Source organism: Gobius niger (assembly GCF_951799975.1).
Source record: "Gobius niger genome assembly, chromosome: 5".
Lineage (NCBI taxonomy): Eukaryota > Metazoa > Chordata > Actinopteri > Gobiiformes > Gobiidae > Gobius > Gobius niger.
In genome coordinates this window covers 22,081,696-22,103,270 of record NC_136856.1, presented here as the reverse complement: position 1 = coordinate 22,103,270, position 21,575 = coordinate 22,081,696, and the positions used below count along the sequence as shown (strand labels likewise).

The following is a 21,575-nucleotide window of genomic DNA, read 5'->3' as shown; positions in this document are numbered from 1 at the left end:
AAGTAGACAGACATTAAGCCTCTCTCCCACTTCTCTTCACCCTCTCAGACGCCAGACAGCGGCTAATGTACCCCCCATCACCTCAGAGGACCACCCCCGCCACCCCCACCCTCATGTATGGCGCTATCACACGAGAGCAAAACCGCAGCACCACTTCACTCTGTCGCCTGTAACTCGCTGGCTGCACTCAGATAACTGCACTGACCTCTGGACGAGGGGCAGCCATCAGAAAAGATCTGCATAGTCGATGTCAAAAATGACCATGCCTACTGCTTCCATATGCACAAAATGGAGTACTTGGCTATTCTATTTAGTTCATTATATATATATATTATAACAGTATATTTGAAATGGAATGTTTTTGTTTATAAACAATGAAAGAGGGAGTATTTTCACATTTGAATTGATAATTGATAGCAGGAAACTCATTCACACTTTCCTTCACACATATAAGCAACAACCACAACAACTGCTTTATAGTTCACTATCAATTAAACTAAAAAGAGTGTGTGTTTTTGGATGATCTAAAATCATTTTATGTCATTATCCATCCATCCATCCATCCATCCATCCATCCATCCATCCATCTTCTTCCACGTGTCCATTGCCGGGTCGTGGAGCTGCCCTAATCACACTGCACCAGCCCCTTATGGCTCCTCCAGCAGGTGGTGGATCCACGTGAGGACTGCCTCACAATTAAACGGGCCTGTTGGTCTCTCATAAAGGGCTTCTGAACCGCTCTTTGTCTGACCCGTCACCTAGGACCTGTAGGCCCCCGACAACAGAGCTCCCAAGTTCATTCGGGTGCACAAACCCCTCCACCACGTTAAGGTGGCGGTTCCAGGAGGCGTTTTATGTCACTAACCCATTGTAAACAACGCTCAGACAAAAAATACTCATGTTAACGTCTCTTCGACACAAAAATGTGCTTGAAACTTTAGAGAGCTGTAAAAAACTGAAGGACTGATATTTTTCAAGTTTTTATTTTTTATTTTTAAGGTCTAACTCTTCTTTTAAACTTTAAAAACATTTTTTAACCCTTTAAATTCCAACTCATTGTCGCAAAGTTAGTATAGTCCATGTTCCAAAACCACAAAAAGTTGAATATTTTTTTAAATTTGAAGTTTTGAAAAATATCAATCTTTCATTTTTCATAGCCTTCTAAAATGTCAAGCACATTTTTGTGTCAAAGGGAATCCTTTGGGTTATTCTGTGTTTTTTGAACATAGTAATTTTGGGACTGAACATTGGCAATTAAAGGGTTAAATAAAATATATGTATGTATATTATTTTTTATATGTATTAAAAGTAATTTCAACTTATATGCTTGTAAGTTTGTATTTATTAGTTAGCTGTACTCTGTTGTTTTGTTTTTGAAGTCGTCATCTATACTGTATATATGGGTGATTCTCAAATCTGCTTCACTCTATTCTATATGCGTGCCTTTGGACAATGGGAGGAGGCTGTAGTAACACAGGAATGACTTTCAGACGCTACGGAGTCGGGGAGTCTGGACTCAAACCACAACCTTCTTCAGGAGATACTCAACTTTCACAATTTAACATTTTACAATTTAACAACACTGCTGCAAACTGGCTTGTCCTTAATGTACAGTACTTTGAAGAACAGTGTAAAATATTAAACATAAAATGATATACTATGGTAGTATATTGGCACACATTTGGACTTAAAATGTATGTATGTATGTTTTCACTTTTCAGTCAAAACTGCCATACACATTGAGATGAAATGTGTTGGACTTGGTTGGTATGGCAATGAGGTAAACAATGAAATATACATGAGGCACAGACACAATCAACATTCGTCACAAACAACATGCAAACTGTCACATATTCTGATAACATATTTATAGTTCAAATATCCGACACGCACAGATCTTTTACTCAAGGGCACTGATATTCGAAAGCACAGTTTATATGTTACCATTTTTATAAGTATTCCACATAAAAGTGTACACAGTTTTTTTTATTTGTTTTGAAAGCCCCTCTCCGACTCCAAGGACACACTGTTGCTGCACACCATGTATGGAAATCATGGTAAAAAACATACAGTGAGAAACAACAGGATTAGCATTTATCCCTCAATACAAGTGAGCACCTCAGACATACCCAGATTACACAAGTGGCATCCGTGCGGTTAAGCGCCAGTGAAAGCACATCTATTGTCAGGCATCCACTGGGAAGATGTTTAGAATCTCGCTTCTTGATATGTTAATGCGGGTCTTGTTCTGCGGTTCGAAACCAAATCTTTTCTGCTGAGAGTCTGCATGTTTTGTCAAAGCAGGGCGGAGCCTCATTTCCATACCAAAATGTCTTACTTTGAATTAAACAGTGATTAAAGAAAAGTCTAAACAGGCTAATGATAAAAAGCCCAGTTGCCGAGGTAATATGCAAAACAGCCTCTGTGACTTTGAGTTGAACTATGAGCGGAAAGGCTGCGGAGTTCACGTGAAAAATGTACAACTGAAATACTGTAGACTGCCTTTTATTACATAGGTATGTGTTGCACATTCTCTTTTGCCCAGGTGAATATAGAGAGCAGAAGCCAAAAGCAGCCATAGTATTTTTAGAGTGATTCAATTAACAAAATGGACTGAGGTATTTTGTTAGTTTGGCATGTCAGCCACTTCAACTTTCTTCTAACATGACCCTGTTCATGGTTCATCATTTCTCTTAAAAAAAAATGCAGATGACTCCGCACCATGTAACATGGTAACATGCAACATTTATCACTATGTAACAGTTATCACCTGCAACTTTTGTGGTTAGCACCTCAGCTTCACAGCTAGAAGCTCCCGGGTTTGATTCACACCTCTCTGTGTGGAGTTTGCATGTGCAACATGCAACATGTGCAATAGGCGAATCCTCCAGGCAGGTGATTCTGACCACCAGCCGGGCTCCACATCATGGAGATGGGTCTCCGGGCACGGCACTGCCGTCAACCGCTGCTCCTTACAGGTTGCCCCAGTGGCATCGAAGGATGGGTTAAATGCAGAGGACAAATTTCCCTAAGGGGACAATACAAACAAACAAACAAACAAACTTTTGCAAGCCAAGAAAACACTAGGAGCCAGACTTTGCTGTCTTTGTAAAGAAAAGGAAAAGTGTATAGTCTAGCTGGCCAGGCAACTGTATTTTGTGATCCTATGGCAGGTTTGATGGCATTTTAAAATCACTGATGTCAAGGCTAAAAAACATTGCTTCAGTTATTTAACCATGCAGAGTCCTTTTAAACTCACTAATTGTGTCTCATGGAACTAAGTATGGCTGAACTCTTAAAGACAATGACTGTTGGGTCTCCACAGATACATATTGACGAGAGGCAAAAAAAACCTAATGGGATTTCTTTGACCTATGGCGAACCAAGCATGTTACACAACTAGATCAATTTCCCCTTTCTGTGTCTTTTCCTCCTGTCTCCCCGAGGGACTATTAAAATGCCCTAGAAAACACCTGAAGGTATTGACAGACATAAGAGTCAAACATGGCTGGATGTGCATACTCAAGTGCAGCAAGCCAAGGTCTCTAGCAGCCAATTTGAATGTGAATCTAAGAAATAAGAGAAATTTCCTTCTAGCTTCCACACACATTGAGTATTCATAGATGCACGCTTCCTCATGTTGGCTGCAAGGTCAGCAGCTGAAATAGTGTGATTAAAGCTTTACTGATGACTTGGGCATGTGAATTTTTTTTTATAAAATCGTAAAGGTTCAAAGTAACCAATAAGTGAAAAAAAAAGGTAGTATTTCAGGTGTGATATGTCTGTAATTAACGATTCCATGACGCCTTTTCACCATAACCTTGAGAATCTTTGTACTTTAACGTGTCAAGACAATCGAGCAGCTGGTGCGATGAAATTGGCATTACATATGGTTGAGCAGAATCATTTTATATTGAATACATTGCAGATACTTTTTGGGGAAAACATAACTAAACACAAAATGTCTTGAGATGGTGTGTTTTTGATCCATGTTATTGATGTTACTTGATAAGAAATACATTTTATGTGTATGATGTGCAGTCACGCAAACCTCTTCCTCTCACTGATCACCCTGTCACTCCCTTGCAGGCTGATTCTGGCAGGAGTAAACCCCGACGGGAAAATACATAAGAGTAGAAAATATACAAAAAAACAATGATGATTATGAACAAATGTACAAAATGTAGTTCACACCTGTTTACATTATGTGATCAGGTGAAAAGAGAATCTGACACCTATGATATTAGGCATGAAGTGGTCATTCAGTTCTCAAAGGAGGTTTTATGAGGTAGATAGAAGGTCAACCAATTCGTAGCATGCATGGATTTGGATGTGTGTAAAAAGCCAACTTTAACCTCTTAACCCCCACCTTAACCAAGTGCAATTCGGCTTTACCCAAATCTAAAGCTTCTCGACTGGAGCTCACAGACTATAGGCCAGCGTAACGCCTCATTTGAAAGCTAATGCCTACAAAACTCCTCTAAACTGATCTTTTTCCTCTCTTTGTTGCCACATTATCATCACTTTATTTGCGTCTTTATTCTATTTTTGTCCCTTTTTTGTTGCATTTTATCCTAGTTGTCTAATTTTGGTCACTATTTGCATCTTGTTTTTGTCACTCTTTCATGGCTTTTTTTTGTCACTATTTTCTTGCCCTTTTGTTGAGTGTTTTCGTCTCATTCTTGTCGCTATTTTGACACTTTTTCAGGAATCTTTTAGATTTGGTTTATGCCAGCTGGAGAAAATGTTCTCGGTTTAGGTGGAGGTTAAGAGGTTAAACATCATTTTGCATCAGGTCAAGGGAAGCTTTGACGTCCAAGCATTTATCATAAAAAAAAAGCTTCAAAGCTGGGAGGGGGGATGCAGTGCAAAAGTATATTATATGAATTAATATTTGCTAAAGATGCGACCAGTGCTTTGAACATATATTTCTGTCTGTACACTAGGGAAATTAAATATCAAGACACATGATATGTGTGAAAAAAAAAAAGAAGGAAAAAAAAAAAGAAGAAACTGTCGACACAGTATGAGAAACTTAAGATTCTCCAGGTGAGATTCCACAAGGCTTCTGTATATATCTAAGCTTGCCGGTAAGGTATTTAGTAAATCACAAAAAACATACGAGACATAATTTTCTCTGTCTTGCACAAGTTGGCGCGAGCTGAACTGAGTTGTCCCTCCGTTGCCTTTCCGATTAAACGTAATTTCATCTTTAGGCAGGGAGCGCACTTCCCACCTGTTTTCTATTTGCTCATTTTGACATTTGGGGATATATGAGTTGGCTAAATTCTTGTGGACACAAATGGAAAATAGTATAGTCCGCAGTGATATTAAATGAACTTGTATTTGCATTTCTCTGCCTGCTGCACGCTGTTGAAGCTTCATTTTGAGGGAGCATGTGACGGCTAATTAAACCGTCATTAACGTGTGTTTTGTCACTCATTGACCTAGAACAAGGAGGGCACTGTGCTGCACACTGCTACTATCATGGCAACACATGGTTTCAATGCGCTGCAGCTTTGTACAACATTCCACACAAAAGGATAATCTAGTAACGTGATCCCGGCGTTTGTGCTTTGATTTGAACCACATGTATAGACTACGAGATGGTCTTTTCCATGTCTCCAGACCTAACAGTGCTATTATGTCATTTGTGCCAGAGGGAATGTGTTTACATCCAAGGGAGGACCACTCAGACATATCTCCACAGGCATCCACTGACATCAGGGACAAATGAGGACATCCGAGAAGCTGTTTTTCACCCATTTAGATGGAAACAGTAGATATGAGTATGGGTGTTTAAACTTTACAGTGCAAGTGGTAGGGCCAAGGCCATTGTTGACTGGAGCAGAGTGGAAGTCAATGTATTCAAAATGAATTACAAAAGATCTGGCAAACATTAGTGGAAGTATCACTATGGCACAGTGATACTCTGAAGTATCACTGTGCCGTTATATTTGAAATTCACAAAGTTCACTTTCCCTTCATTGGCATAAATGGGCCCAATAACAGAGTCAAGCATTTATTTTTATTCATTGTATAGTACACCACCATGATGAAAACTTTCCAAATTCCTAATACTGTACGCACAACACAATTGGAGTTGCTCTATAAAACATTTTCCCCAAACACAGCAGAACTTTTGACAGCGTCAGTTTATCCGTTAAGTTGGATAAACTGGAAACATGTCTCTCACGTTAAGAAACTTTGTCAGTTACAGATGGTCTCTTGGCATCAGGCTGTACGTACACTGATATAGTGAATCCCTCCCGACAGCAAAGGTTTAAGTCCAGCCTACTGCCTAATCAGATTGAAAACACTGTACATCACTATTTTCTAATTTTACCCAAGTAAAAAGATGTATTTTCTTTTTCTGTGAGTGATGTAGTGTATGCGTCAAGACCATAGATATAAGATAGAAGTGATAACCGGTGTCCATTCATCCCCTTTCATAGTGATCCCGAGTGGTCTATGAAAACATGGCTGTTCAATCTCCCCCCATGAAGCCTGTTCCTTAAAAGACGAGAATCCGTTCCCTCACTTCCATCTTTTATTTGTATTATACAAAAACCAGCGTGGTTACATGGCCCTGTGTTGTCACATGGGTCATAGCATTTTTTAGAAAAAGAAAAACTCTTTGGAGCCAGGCTTTTAAGCAGTGCCAACAAGGTCCAAAGCTACATATCCTACAAATCCTGTTTACCAAGTGAAGTGTCTTTTGTAGTCGCGGTTGGCCACCAGGGGGTGGTATTACAGCAATGTCAGCTCCCCGCCATGAGGACCAAAGAGAAGGGCTTTCCTCGCCCTTTGGACAAGACACTTTTTGAGCATTAGGGCCACTGTAACGGCACAAACATAAACAACAATGGAGCGAGGAGACAGATACACGTGTTCTTGCTGGAAATACTAAGTCATTATTTTGAGTTTATGTCAGCCAAAGATGACAATAGGTTCGTTGTACATGCTATGCTGGCAACAAATTGTTATTTAGCTTCAAAAACACTGCATCAAATTTCAAAGAAACATTTGAAGTTGCAGTACGGCACAGTCAAACTTACAGAGAAAGTCTCACCAGGTGATGCGAAGCAGAGGAGGCAATGCAGGTATCATTGTCATGATAAGAGGTAAAACACAATCTTCATGGAAACTGCTTTTATTTTGCAACAGCACGAGCTGAATAGGAGCCGCAATCAGACAATTAATAGATGTAATGTAGTGCTCTCTAGTGGTTGTTGTACCCAAACTACGGTAGCTTCATTTGGACAAAAGACAAATCTCACAATATGCAGTAGCTTCTAAATGTAACAAAGGAAGTACCGCGTAATCTAGCTGAGTTACTTTTTTTTTTAAATCAAGTAATCAATAAAGTAACTAAGTTACTTTTTAAAGGGGTAATCAGTAATCAGATTACTTTTTCAAGGGAACACTGCGAGAGAGATATGACACTGACGAAGCCTCATGAAGCGAGAGGCAAAATGTGCACTAAAAACTAAAACAAACTCAACTGAAGTAACAAGATCTTGCTAACAGACATATTTGGAGGCACTGCGTTTTTTTGGCGTCAAAAACAAAATTGCACTGACAACTCCCTCTTGATGTGGCCCCTACACTCTATATAGTCACTGTGGTCCTGACTACAAACGTGTGGTTTCCTGCTCCTGGGATGGACACAGGAGCCTAATCGCTCACACCGGGGGCTGAGGTCTATCAGTGGTCCCAGCCGCTGCTTTCCCGTGTGGAGGTGTCTGTTCCCTGAGTTATCATTGGCCATGGCAGCTTATATTCCTCTGCCAGGAAATGACTGATAAGGCAGCACCGCGGCTATGACGGGCTGGCACAGCGGCAGCACAGGTCCACCCAAGCCGAGATGAAGGAAGGATGGGAACACAAGCACGTATGTCATACAGCTAAGGCCCTCTCCCTCCCTAAAGCTAAAAGCAAGTGTAAACACGGCCAAAAGAGTGGCTGTCTTCCCATTTTTCTGATCTAATATGTTTATATGTTGCCAAGTTAGGTTGCAAAATGAAAACACACATTTCAATTTGACTCAGATGATATTTAGCAGAGGTCATTCAAATTATTCGTTGTGATGTTGTCATCTTTTGACAAAACAGTTTTTTCTCCTCATGCGGGAGGGAAAGGGAACATCTCCAAGTGGTACTCCACCCTTGGCTCAACTCTGCGCTGAAATGAAATGTCAACACTGGACAGAAGCTCTTCTGGAACATGGTGAGGATAGACAGGTGTGAGAAACAAACAACAGCTAAACCCTTTATCAAAAACAGCTTAAAAAAAAGAAGTAACGGCACTGTTACTCATCCAATCCATTACTGCACTGATTCAGAAGTCAATTCATAAGAACATAAATCTGAAAAATAATTGAACCAAAGCCAAATTTTGTCCCGCCCATGTGTTTCAAGTGTCTCAACTTGACCACACTATTGCATAATAATACTGTTTGACTTTAGTTTGTGCTTACAATCATGCGGATGGGTCCACACACTCGTGCATCTGCATTTTCATTGTGAGAAAGGCAAACTCTATAGATATTATTATAGATATTCTTCCATCTCAATTTTAAAGTATTGTCTCTTCAAAATATTTCATCACGTTAACATAACCTACCGCTTTCTCAATCCAAAACGACAACAGGACAGCAATTGTTACAAACATTTCATTTTTCAGTCAACATCCCATGCTAATTTCTGCTCCATTGTGTATTGTAATGGAGCAGCTCAAAAAACAACATGAACACATTTAAATATGCATAACAATACGACTTAAACCAGCAGAGACTTAATGGAGGCGTGGGTTTGTAAAGCTCATACATAACGACATGTAAAGGCATATGGCTTGTTTACATACGTTTACTGAGCTGTTGGTCTTTTGTTGTTCGAGCACAGCATGGCGGCGCTACATTTAAAGACAGTCCTTGGATTTAAATACAGAAAACACAGGCTGATTTTACAATGCAGAACTGCACTTAAAGGCTGGCTATGTATTTCATGAACATCACCTATTTGTGTCCCTTGAGAGGAGGTAACTGATCTTCATTGTGGCATTGTGCAGTGCCGTATGAATAAACTCGATCAATTAGTTTAGTTTGTTGATTTAGTATATCCTGCAAACCTTTTATAAACATGGCGACTCTAAGGAAATCCATGTGTACCAAAGAGAGACAACTCATGAGAGATGAAGCGCCGTTAAATCTGCAGACCTTCCCACATCGAGCGGACAAACGATCTATTCTAATTAAAGCAAGCCGCTCCTCCGTTCATTGCACCAGGGGCCCGGATCTATCTGATCACTCCCCTCCTTTGAAAGCGTCCAGAAAGGCTTTTTGTGGTGAGGAAGAAAACTGGCCCCTTCAGGAACAACCCGTGTGGCCCCAGAGAGACGGAAAGACATTGGACAAAACGACGGGGGCCACGGACCTACAGAGTTCCAATACTGATGTGGGTACAGAGGAGCGGGAGGCAGACAAGTGCAGGCCAAGGCCATTAATCCTGGTCAGAGCTCGCTTTGGTGCTCCTGCCGCATGTGGGGCGAGACGGCAAATTAATTATGTGGCCCAGATTAATTAGGTGATGTTAAGGGAAATGTGTGAGCGTGAAAGTTTGGAAGGGCTGTACAGCTGACTAGACTAATGGGCCCTTCATTGCTCCTAATAGATGACACGCTGACAGGTGTTGCGTTCATACTGAGGGGAAATATGGCTACAATCTTAAAAGGGAAATTTGTTGCGTGTGGTTTTTTTCATACGTAATGGGAGGAGGTTTAGCTTCCACAGATCTCAAAAGTACCGCCTAATATCAGTGCAGTAGGCCAGTTCTCAAACCAAACGCCACCTCGAAATATTGAGGCCTATTCAAGATAAATTAATGACAATAATGGGTTTTTAAAGGACATAAAATAGTTCAAATTTAGGCCAAGGACTAAATTTGGATGTCTTCTTCTTTTTTGTCGAGCGTATACCTTCATTTCAACTCAATCCCATGCCTTGATGGTGCAGCAATTCAGAGAATGATCAACTAAACTCAGATAATTAGTATTTAGTTGTTTTGATCAAATTAAAGCTAAATTCAAACCTTTTTACAATATAACTTTTCTTTGTAAATCATATTGAAATATTCGGCTTCATCTTTTTTATCTGAACTGATTCCAAGGGCCCCCGGCTAATTGTTTTCCTGTATCGCTGGTTAGGTTGAGTAACACCTGAAGAAGCCCAAGTACCACCACTAGAACATGTACCACAGTTTGAGAATCATGCCATTCGACCAACACCGGTGCTTCTGTAGAAAGGCTTCCATGGATAGGTGGAAGCCAGTCAGCCCTAGTAGTATTTACTCACCGTAAATGCTTTCATATTCAATATACTAATATAGTAATATTCAAATGTATCAATAATCTAACACCTGAACCACTCACCTCATTTATACAGAGACAACAGCAACAGTTACCAGAGGGTCCATCAGGCACAGCTGTACGATTCCACACTACTAGACACATTAAACGTTGTTATTGTGTGGTTTTCTCTTTAATGCTTGACCTATTATTATATGTATTTGTCATCAAATTGTATTTTTTTCACTTTCACATTTGCATTTTCCTACGACAGTAGCTCAGCTGGTGAAGTGGGTCACCTTATGACCAAAACGCTTCTGAGGAAGATCACAGAAGTGATCGAAACTAGTAAAAAAGCAGGTAAACAAACCTTCTGTCTTACAAAAAGAACAATCTTCAATAATTCTTGTGTTGTTATTTTGACCTGTAAGCTTTATCAGTTTCTGCCAAAGTATGGAACACTGATGACAACCTCATTATTTTTGTGTCAGCAACAACATTCATGTAAACAAAGAAGATGTCACACTTACAGCTATCTTTCTTCTTGAGTAAAGAGTGAGAAAGTTCCAATGATCTTGCAGGTGATCTTTTGGCATTTGACTACATTAGTGCCGTGTTTTGTCCGATCGCTAAAACGTCATAACCTGACCTAACTTAGCAGCAGTATGAAAGAGGGTGAGGAGCGGGTGCAATGTTAGTAAATATTCAGAGCCCTGTTTTGATCTTACAACATATTTTCTGGTGTAGGTCTACGTGTGCTGCAGCCTTATAGAAGGCATACTCTGATGATGTCATAATGTTTTGCACTAAATGACAAAATCTGAGACAATATACGTATTGTCATCTAAAGCCTCCATGCACCTTCAATTTTATCCGACAGAACCTCAGTATTTTTATTATATGTAGTTTGAATTATATCATCTCTTGTTTATAGAGTCTAAAGTTACACATTTAGAGATTAAAGGAAAAAAGGAGATATAGGCAGTATAGTTTTGCATCATTTGTCTAAGATGACTTTTCATTATTTTCACAAATGAAAAAGCAGCTTCTGAAGGCGAAAATCACCCTGAAATTGCGTCAGTCCTTATCGGCCAACATGAAGGTGACATTGCTGCAGTTCCTTTTGCATTCCCCTGTCAGATGTATAGGACCACCTGGAGACCCCTCAAAGCACCATTTCAAATCTTTGTGTTTTTTGTTTTTTTTCCTTCACGCTTTGAATGACGCAAGAGCATATCTCTCACCACCGCACATCTTACTGCTTTCACTTCTCACCAGATGCTCTCAAACCTGCTTGACTGCTGATAACCTTACACGCCACAGACACATATATATAAAAAAAAGTTTGCACACAACAGGAAGTATTGAGACTTTACACCATGAGAAAATTAATCCTGTAGGTGCAAGCGTTTTAAAGGGCAATGGGGGTTAACTTCAGTTGCAGTGTAAGCCCCTCGGATAAATCTAGGGCACATTCAAACACGGAGCAAGCTACTGTTTGGTTTCGCGAGCTTAATGTCTTTGAAATGGTGCTGCTGATGTTTTCAAAGTGGCAATAAGATTTGAATAAATAATCCCTCGCCTCTCCAAAAAGGCAGTAAAGATCAGACCCTTGGGCGTAAACAACTTCTCCTTTTTGATTTTGCACAGCACCAATTGTGTTCAAAGTTTACCTTTCAATTCTCCCCCGCTGATCCTAATTTGCACAAGTAACTCACAGGCCAGAATGTGTAAAAACAAGATAACAAAAAGGAAGTTATGGAAAATAATATCTGATCAAAGCTTCCTCAAAGGTGCAAAAAGGTTCGCCGGCAGTGTGGCGTCCAGCGGCTTATCTAGAAGACCACGCCAAACAGGATAATCATGATATTCCTCGTTGTGGGCTATAACAATGTTGCATTGGGGTTGATAGACAAGCCGTGGAATGTATGAAAATAAAGTGCCGAATATTTTCCCAGAATACAATGGAGAAGTGAAAGGGCACAAGTGTTACGGTACAGTCAAGAAGTCGCTTTTGTAGCTCTTATACTTTAATCGGCCAAACCTCAGGCAACTACAGCTTGAATTGTTTTTCCATTGTTTTACGCTGCTGAACCGATATAGAAGAAAATTAAACTTGTGTGTAACTATTTACCTCTACAGGCATTCATCAAGTTTACATCTTGAACTCGCGGGATGTTTTTGTTCTTCTGTGAACACTCTTAGTGCTCCTTTTGCTACTCACATTACAAAGACTCTCAATTTGTATATAGGCAAAGTGGAGATGAGCTGCGTTTCCTTCCTCTGATCTCACTGATTTGTGCTCACTTTAACATAATGGCCAGGTGAAAATACTACATACTACATACATAGTACATACTAAAAAAAGAAAGTCACACTTGCTAAAAAATAAAATACATCTTTATTAAGGTGTTAATAAAAACCCATTTACAGTACAACACGGTAATGCCACACATATGTGCACAGGGAGCGTTCATATAATACTTTTAAAAGCATAAAATTGTACCTGAAAGTGACCGGGGGGGGAAATCATAGCAGCAGGTGAGTATCCTTCAGAACAATGAATGCAGTTCGATGTTAAATAAATGAGAGGTACAGCTTTGAACGGTTAACTTTAGCTTTCTAGGGTCTTAAGACGTTGCCAGACACAGTGTTTCACACATTGAAATGCCTGACATGCAAAATAGGGCTACACAACATACTGCCAGGCTATTGTTATTGCAAAATTCCGACGATTCAATATCCACATCGCAAGAGGCCACGATATATCACAAAATCACTGAGGCTTTCCATCTGAGTGATTACAGATTTACAAACACCGGCTAAAAACAATGCATGGGCGCTTATAAGGTATGTATAAGTTCAGGTTTAGTGAGGATTTTCCTAATTTAGGTTAGTTTGTGATTTATCTATTCATTTTGCGTACAATTATTTGAAATTTAATGGATCTGTTATCGCAATATCACAAGACAGTTACTGAATATCACATTGATTTCTGATATTGTGCAGCCCTAATGCAAAAGCATGTCATGACCCATTGTGCGCCCTGATATTTTGTGTAACAAACAGACCAGTACAAAAATATACTCAGCTTCACTACATTATTAAGTACAGTAAACCATTCATTTCCAGTTGAATGTCCTCCCCACCATCTGAAAGAACTTCTTATTGGGTTCATGAAAGAATGTGTAGAGTTTTTGCAAAATAGCGGGGGCTACGTGAGGATGCGCCCTGCCCTTTGAATCATGTAAACAGCGCTCTTTCCCGTGGTCTCGCAGACAGTAAAATCCTTTAGTTTTGTTGAAGTAAAAATTGGACGCGTTTATCTGCGGCTCCAGCTTCAGGAACCTCTCCACTTTCTTCATTTCTGGCAAAGGGTCTCTTATCAGCTCGTCCCCGTCCACAACATGAATGCTGTCCAGGGGGAAATACTGGAGCCAGTTTTGCATGTGCACATAATACAGACTGCGGTTTAGCGCCTTGTATCCCAGGTTAATGTCCCCGTCTCTAACCAGGACGTACTCAATAGGCTGGTAGCGCTTGTGCTTCTGCAGCCTGTTGTAGAAGACTTGCGTGTAATCCGAAAGCACGCGCTCAGTGGGGTCTCTAAGAATGAGCAGCAGTTTGATGTCAGGATTCAGATCGTGGATGCGCTTGGGGACTTTGCTGGAGGTGAAATAAGCCGGCGTTTTCTCCACGGTCAGCTGCTCCGGGAAGGCGTAGGGCATCTGGCTTAAATACCACGGGATGCCCTTCTGGTAGTGGCTCTCCCAGTCAAAAAAGTGCACCTCGTTTTGCGCCGCTGCCACCGCGCTGTGCAGGCTGAGCATCTCAATGAGCGCCCGGGTGCCCCCCTTCCTCACGCCGATGATGACGATTTGAGGGAGCCGCTGGGACGTCCCGTTGGGATGGGTCGTGGTGCCATTGTCCGCATCGGGGGAGGGTTCGGTGGGGTCCGCGGGGGGCCAGGCGTCCGCCGAGGGTCTGGATGGGATGGGGGGAGACTGTAGGGCGAACAGCAGCAGCCCGAGGAGCAGCGCTGCCATGACAGAGGTCCTGACCTGGGTGGATTTCAGCCTGGCGGGAGCAACAAGACGGACATTGAAGGAGCAGCTGCCTCAGGACGTCCGGCTGGAGGAAACGTGTGTCGTGGCTCTGCTTGAACCAGGAATTAGGAACGGTAAATAAGAAACACTATTAGTGCTACGATCTCACACGAGTTATAACAAAGCATTATTGTTTTATTGTTTTATAGCACCAGGGAGTGTCATGACTGATTAACAACTGTATGACGGCACAGCAAAGTAGATGATTTACTTCATAAATAAAGCAATGTTGTTTGAGGAGATACGTCCTACCATTGCTTTATATCTGAGGGATATATTGCCAGATAATTTGTATTATTCAAATACAGCAGACACACCTGCACTACTAGAATACACACAACGTTTCTGGAACCGACACTTCTTTCCAACACACTTCTATCAAAAGTAGTTGTGGGAAGTAGTTTGGGCCAATTGTACGTTTCTCAGCGTCATAGGCATCAGTGCAATATAATGTAACGCTCACCTGGGTATTTATAGCCTCCGTTATGAAGGAAAATTGTCAATCTTGTTAGAGCGTTACTGCGTAAAACCAAACACAGGCTGGTGCGCACGCTACAAAAACACCAAAGATATACCCATTCATGCAATCCAAAACAACAGATTTTTTTTTTTACCTATTCTCCCTCGCTCCACATTAGGTTCTGCTGTGCTCCTTCTCTCAGCCCCGCTTTTCCCAGCAGTGCTCCGCTCGATGCTCCAGCTGCGTGTGATCCGCTCCGAGCAAACGCGTCTCCGATCAGGGCGATACCTTCTCCTACGTTCACCGCTCGTTCTGCCGAAGCGCCTCGCGGTCCGCACGCCTTTTGAGAGCCAGCTGTTGTGTGTGCTGAGCGTACACCCTCCTGCCGTACGCCAGCAAACCACGCCCACTCAGAGCTGTAGGCTGTGATTGTACTGGACCTGAGAGAGCGCAGAGAGAGGTATGAAAATTAAATTGCCAGCCCTTCATTATTATCATATCAGCGGTTTGGATCTCCTCTCACAGCAAATCTTGAGGACATCTCCTATCGACAGGTTCAAAAGTTGCTCTTCTGTTAGGTCTACTTCAGCTACTACAGTAGGGGTATTTAATCTCTTAGCCCCCGCCTTAACCGAGCCCATTTTCTCCAGTTCAGCATCACCCAAATCTTAAAGCCTGTAGGCCAGTGAAACGCCTCATTTGGAAGCTAATACCTTCAAAACTTGTCGCCACGTTCTTGTCACATTTTTATCTTGTTTTCATCAGTGTTAATTTCGTCGACTAAAATATTTTGTCTTAAAGGAATAGGCCACCGTTTTTACATACTGAGATATGCTCTTACCTCACTTTAGCCGAGTTAATATTGTGATGAATGTCAAGGAGGCAAGCGTAGTTTCGACTGCTTTTATTTGAACAACCAGTCAAGTGCACAGAACAGGCTTGTTTTTTGGAACACGTACCTCCCTCATGGTACCACGTGAACAACATACCACTTCCTGGCATGCACCAGTGCAGCCAACGTTACAATATATCCCGTCTGGTCTTTGTCCGTGCGCTCTGCCAGGCAAACGGAGCACATACGCAGCCTCTCCCACATGTCACATAGCTCCAAAAAAGCTCACGATAGAAGCTACCAAGCTCTTCCACGTGTTCCCTATTTAAATAAAGTTACGTGAAGTGTTTTCATGCGAAGTATATTTACACAGAAATGTAGCATGTCGATTTTATAAGCAAATAAAAAGGGGGACTATATTGTGAGGCGTAATGATACGAGGAGTAAAACGTCTGCGCAGTAACTCCTAAAGACTTCCCCCCGCTCACTTCCGTCAATAACCTTTAGGGTTTATGAAGCTTGGCTGAGCTGGCTAGCTTCTTTGCCACAAGATCCAAAATACAGTAGGCAATCTAATTTTGAATGCTCCCTAATTAAAAAGGATATTTTGCACAAAAAATCAGCACCATTCAAAAACCACATGCCAACATTGTGTGATTTGTTTAATAAAAAATAAAGCCTAAATATTGATTCAAGGCACTGTAGCCGGCGAAAAACTTGCTCACAATTGCTCCTTTTGGGGAGAAATCTGAAAAAGGACTATTCAGAGGCGCCTCCAGGAGTTCTCCGCTCACTCCTCACTTTGAGAAAAAAAAAATCAATGAAAGAGACACAACAGTTATTCATCCATGGCATTCTCTCGCTCCTTTGTCCCTCGTGCAGCGTGTCTGTGGGAAGTCTCCCTGTCCGAGTTGCACAATCCCACCACCTGTTGAGCAGCTTTTTCTCTTCCCAAACCGCTCCAGACACAAACATGGCTTCTGGTCTTAACTGTCGATTTAGTGCCACTGAAAGGCAAGCGGTGGTTTCCTAATTCCATGAGTCACAAATTCAAAGAGTGACAGTGTGGGAGAGTTGATGAGCAAGAGTCACGTGGCTGCAGTTACACTCCTTCTTAGTATGTGTCACAGGAGAAACTACTAGCTGTGACCCGGGCTTCTGCTAGTCTCCACAAGTGATATTCTGAGATTATGGGTTATTACAAAATAATAAAATAATATGTGTCCACCCAAGTCCCTATAATTTGCCACTCACTATAGCTATAGACCCGCACTAAGTAGACCAGTGGTTCCCAGCTATTTTACTTGAAGCCCACCCTGCACATGCTAGTGAATTCAAAGCTGCTTTACACCGCCTTCCAAATTATTATGCAAATTGTATTTCAGTGTCAAAAAGGTAAAAAAAAAAAAAAAGTTTTTCATTGAAACTCATGGATGGTATTGTGTCTCAGGGCTCTTTGAATCACTGACATCAAGGGGAAAACTACTGAAAAAGGATGGTTCACATTATTAAGCAGACCACCATTTTCAAGCAATATAGGAAAGAAAAAGGATCTCTCCACTGATGAAAAGTTAAGAAAACTAGTTGAATGCCTTGGTCTAGGTATGAAAACCGTTGATATTTCATGTAAGATTAAGCTTAGTAATTGTACTGTTAAGAGATTTGTGACTGATTCAGAGCACACACGGGTTTGTGCAGATAAAGGCACAATAAGGATGGTTTCAGCCAGACACATCAGATGAATAGAACAGTTGCTACAAAGCGGCAGACAGGTATTTGAAGCTGCTGGCGCCTCCCTCTGGAGTCTCCCGAACATCAAGGTGTAGGACCCTCCAGAGGCTGCAGTTGTGCATAAATCTTCTATCCGGGCCTCCCCTAAACGGTTAATTGAAGCTCATGAACAGAAACGGCTGCAGTGGCTCAGAAATACATGAAGACTCATTTTCAAACAGTCTTGTTCACTGATGAGCGCCGTGTAACCCTGGATGGTCAGATGGATGGAGTAGTAGTTGGTGAACGGCCACCACGTCCCAACAAGGCTGTGACGTCAGTAAGGAGGGGGCGGAGTCATATTTTGACCTGGAATCATTAGTGCTGGTCGGCCCCTTTAGGATCCCTGAAGGTGTGAAAATGACCTCTAAAAATGTGTGGAGTTTCTGACTGACCACTGTCTTCTATGCTACAAAAAGAAGAGCCATGATTTCCCTAACAAAATCATCTTCATGCATGACAACGCACCATGTCATGCTGTAAAGAACACCTCTGCATCAGTGGCTTCTATGGTCATTAAAAAGAGAGAAACTCATGATGTGGACCCCATCCTTCCTGACCTCAACCCTAATGTAAACCTTTGGAGCCTCAACAAGCAAAACATCTATGAGGGTGGGAGGCAGTTTTCATCCAAACAGCAGCTCTGGGAGGCTATTCTGACATCCTGCAAAGAAATCCAAGCAGAAACTCTCCAAAAACTCACAAGTTTAATGGATTTATTTAAGAATTTTGAAGCTGCTATCAAAGACGTTCTCCTATGTTAAACTATAACTTGACCTGTTAAGATTATTTTGAAGATTATTGATTTATTAAAATAGCTTTTGATTCCAGCATATATGACCTCCTAATGCTGCAAATTCAACAAATGACAATTTTCAGTTAATTAAAAGCTTTAAAATGTATTGAAACGATGAGTTGCATAGTAATTTGGGACAGTAGATTTTGAGTTTTTTTTTAAACTATATTTATTAAAAAAAGAAAAGAAAATTCTGTTATCACTGGGAGATTTTTTCAACCACATTTAAATGATCCTCTACCAGTTAAAGACTTGAAAGAGTTGACAGTTTAGAAAATCAGAGAAAGATGTCATTTACATAATAATTTGGTACCCGGTGTATAATAAATGTACCCCTGGGCTCACAATACAAAGCAAAACAGAAAATAAATTGTAGTGCACTTAAAGCAGTACTAAGTAACGTGTTTACCTTAATAAATCCTCTTTGTAGTCCCTGTGGGGGTAATTCAAGTGCATACGGGGTGATTGGAGGGTCTTTCATCTCCCCTTGGTGTCTCTGGCCAGAAAACCATGCAACTTGACTGCCAACAGACCAACCAATACACACTAATAGAATCACGAAGAAGAAGCTAACATGCTAACGGGCAAAGCTAACCAGTGTCTGCGCACATTGGTGTATGAATGAGAGTATGAATGGGTGAGTGGATCCTTGCTGTAAAGCGCTTTGAGTGCCTAATGTAGGTGGAAAAGCGCTATATAAGTTGAGACCATTTACCATCTAACTGCGGGCTAGCGTCACTTTAAACTGTACAGCCAAGGTTGAGTGAAAAAAAATATTTCCATTGTATAATTGGATGTACAATATCCCTCTCTCCCTTCGTCTTTTCTGTCAGCGCAGTATTTACTCTCCAAGACAATTAATAAGTTAAAAAATCGCAACTTGCTATGACACCTGCAGTTGCGCTTATGGCTCCTATAGGGGCATGAGCTACTTAGTTCTGCTTTAAACACACACAAAAAAGGTGAAGAAAGCAGCGCAGTGCAGGCCATGCGCTTGTTAAGTGGTAGCTTCATTTTCACTTTCCTCACACAGAGGTTAAAGCAGTATTTGATTTGAGGCACGTGTTTGGGCTATTCTTGGACAATATTCTGCTTGTACTTTTTTTTTCGGAGAGAAAGCTTTTGAGACGACATATGACCAGGATTGGATCTTGCGCATTTGTCTGCGCCTCTGACATTACACAGTGCACTGGATCTATAATTAACCACATCCATGCGGTCATCTGCAGGAGAAACTTAAACAAAGAGACGCCAATTTCATTTGTTTTTGGAGGATGTAACTGTACTGGAATAGAGCGTCTACGGCCTGCAGTTTAGCGGTAACTGACGATGACACACATAGATACAGACGGCATCTCGTCATAGAAGGGGGCGTGGCTTCGCCGAGGGGGAAAATAGAATCTTTAGAGAAACACAATTTTCCACTCTTTTTGCCATTTTCTGGTGGAATATGAACTTATTTATCACATACGAATAAAGTCAAGTGTAAATCAGGCCCATATGGATATTTTCTCACAGCAGATTGTTCAGTAGAAGTGAAAAAACGGCAGTTGTAGCTAGCGCGAGCTAACCGTTAGCATTAGCCCGATGCTAACATGTAGCATCAAGTTAGCATTCTCCGTTATTCATGTATTTATGGGCTGTTGAACCACTTTGCTCCTCCCCATGTCTTTGTATCTTTATTTAGTAGAAACTATGTTCATATTTCAGCATTAGTTACAGTAGTTTTTGAATAATTAGAGAAAACATACATTTTTTTCAAAATTGTTTTCCCCCTTAGCTGTTTTCAAACATGACCATATATGGGCGATTCCAGAGATGCCGTCTGTATCTATCGCCCCGTTTGGATGCGCGCACACACATGGCAGTCAGATCCGTCAGATCTCATTCACTCGTGTTGTTGTGACGCTGGGTTTTCCTCTGACGGTAGTGCCGCCCTGCATTGTGGTCTGTATTGACCTGTGTGAACGGTCGCGTGGAGGCCCCGCACAGTGCTCTGGGAAATAAAAATGGCGGCAACCGATGGAGCGTCCCATTCGCACGGAAACATGGATATATCTTCCAAATGGCGGTGACATGACACCAGATAGACCCTGTCCGACGTAATCACTGGCGGAGAATGTAAGTGCATATGTCACACTTTCCACACACAATTCCACCGGCCACGCCCACCCCGGAAGTGTTTATGATTGCTATTTATTATATAGATAGTGAATTGTTAATGTTGTACGGATTAAGTGTGAAACTGGTGCTATTATGTGCTTAAAAGTGCTGTTATGTCAGATTCAGATTCCTTGAACAAATCAAAGTCTTATCTTTTGCAGCAAAGCATTAAAAGTTATTTGACAAAGAAAACACTTGAACAAAAAGGGCTCTTTATCTGGTTTTGCATTTTTAGCATCAGGAATTCCTCTTTCAAAAGTTGAAGTGCACAAAATTTGCACAAGCTCCAAAACAAAATGTACTAGCTAAAGAAAATAAACTGCTTAAAATCCTTAGTTGACCTCAAAGAGTAAATATTTCCCTCAGCTGGAAAAGCTCTCAAATTGTTCAGCAAATTAACAATGACAAAGGGATTGGAAAGGTGAGTTACTTTATTTCAATTCATATTTCTGCTATTATAATTCTGTAATAATTTTCAAAGTTGGTTGTGAAACATTGCTTAGTCTCTGCTTCTCCGAGACACAAGTTTTCTCTCCACTTGTCCTCAGTTTAATTAAGCCTGTAGTGTACCACGTTCACGGATCCCTCCACTGAATACATATCAGACTTGGCCATGTGCTGTTGAAATCTGCTGCGTTGTTTCTTTAGGATGATGGTCATTACCCACAGTATAGAGCCGGGCTGTGGTGGTGTGCACTCCGCAGGTCACATCTCATTCTGCTCCTTAACGACATCCCAAATGCAAACTTGCATGGTTTTGGTGCTCCATTATCCCAGAGTATGTGCTGATAGAGCCAGGCTCAATTCCCACACTGCCTTTTTATGCACAGTTGAGTAATCCTTAGATTCTGCCCTCATGTGTCCTGAAAGTGTGAATTCAGCGGAGTTGCGAAGCCCGATGGTACAATATAATCCCGCTTTGAGGATCATCAGAAGAGTCCCATGCATTAACATAACAATGGGGCATGTTCAGAGGCATAAATGCCCTTAGTGGCTCCCTTCACCCTTAACACTAGCTTACCTCGACTTGTTGGAGGATTGGTGGTTCAATAGTTCCACAAACTGCAATTTAACTCACATATTATACAGAGTTCTCAAAAACAT

At 41.3% G+C, this 21,575-nt stretch overlaps 1 protein-coding gene across 2 annotated transcripts; it reads right to left on the bottom strand.

Annotated features, from left to right (window-relative positions):
* Positions 1-13,143: 13,143 nt before the first annotated feature.
* Positions 13,144-15,284, bottom strand: hs3st1 (heparan sulfate (glucosamine) 3-O-sulfotransferase 1). Of its 2 annotated transcripts, none has more exons than XM_079556909.1 (2): positions 15,065-15,284; positions 13,144-14,502 (listed from the first exon to the last, which is right to left on the bottom strand). In XM_079556909.1, the coding sequence occupies exon 2, from the start codon at positions 14,388-14,390 to the stop codon at positions 13,467-13,469; it is 924 nt and encodes a 307-aa protein (XP_079413035.1). In that variant the 5' UTR covers positions 14,391-14,502; positions 15,065-15,284; the 3' UTR covers positions 13,144-13,466. The 2 variants fall into 2 exon arrangements, with proteins under 2 accessions (XP_079413035.1, XP_079413036.1); XM_079556910.1 differs by having other exon boundaries at positions 13,144-14,499.
* Between the last annotated feature and the right edge of the window lie 6,291 nt (positions 15,285-21,575).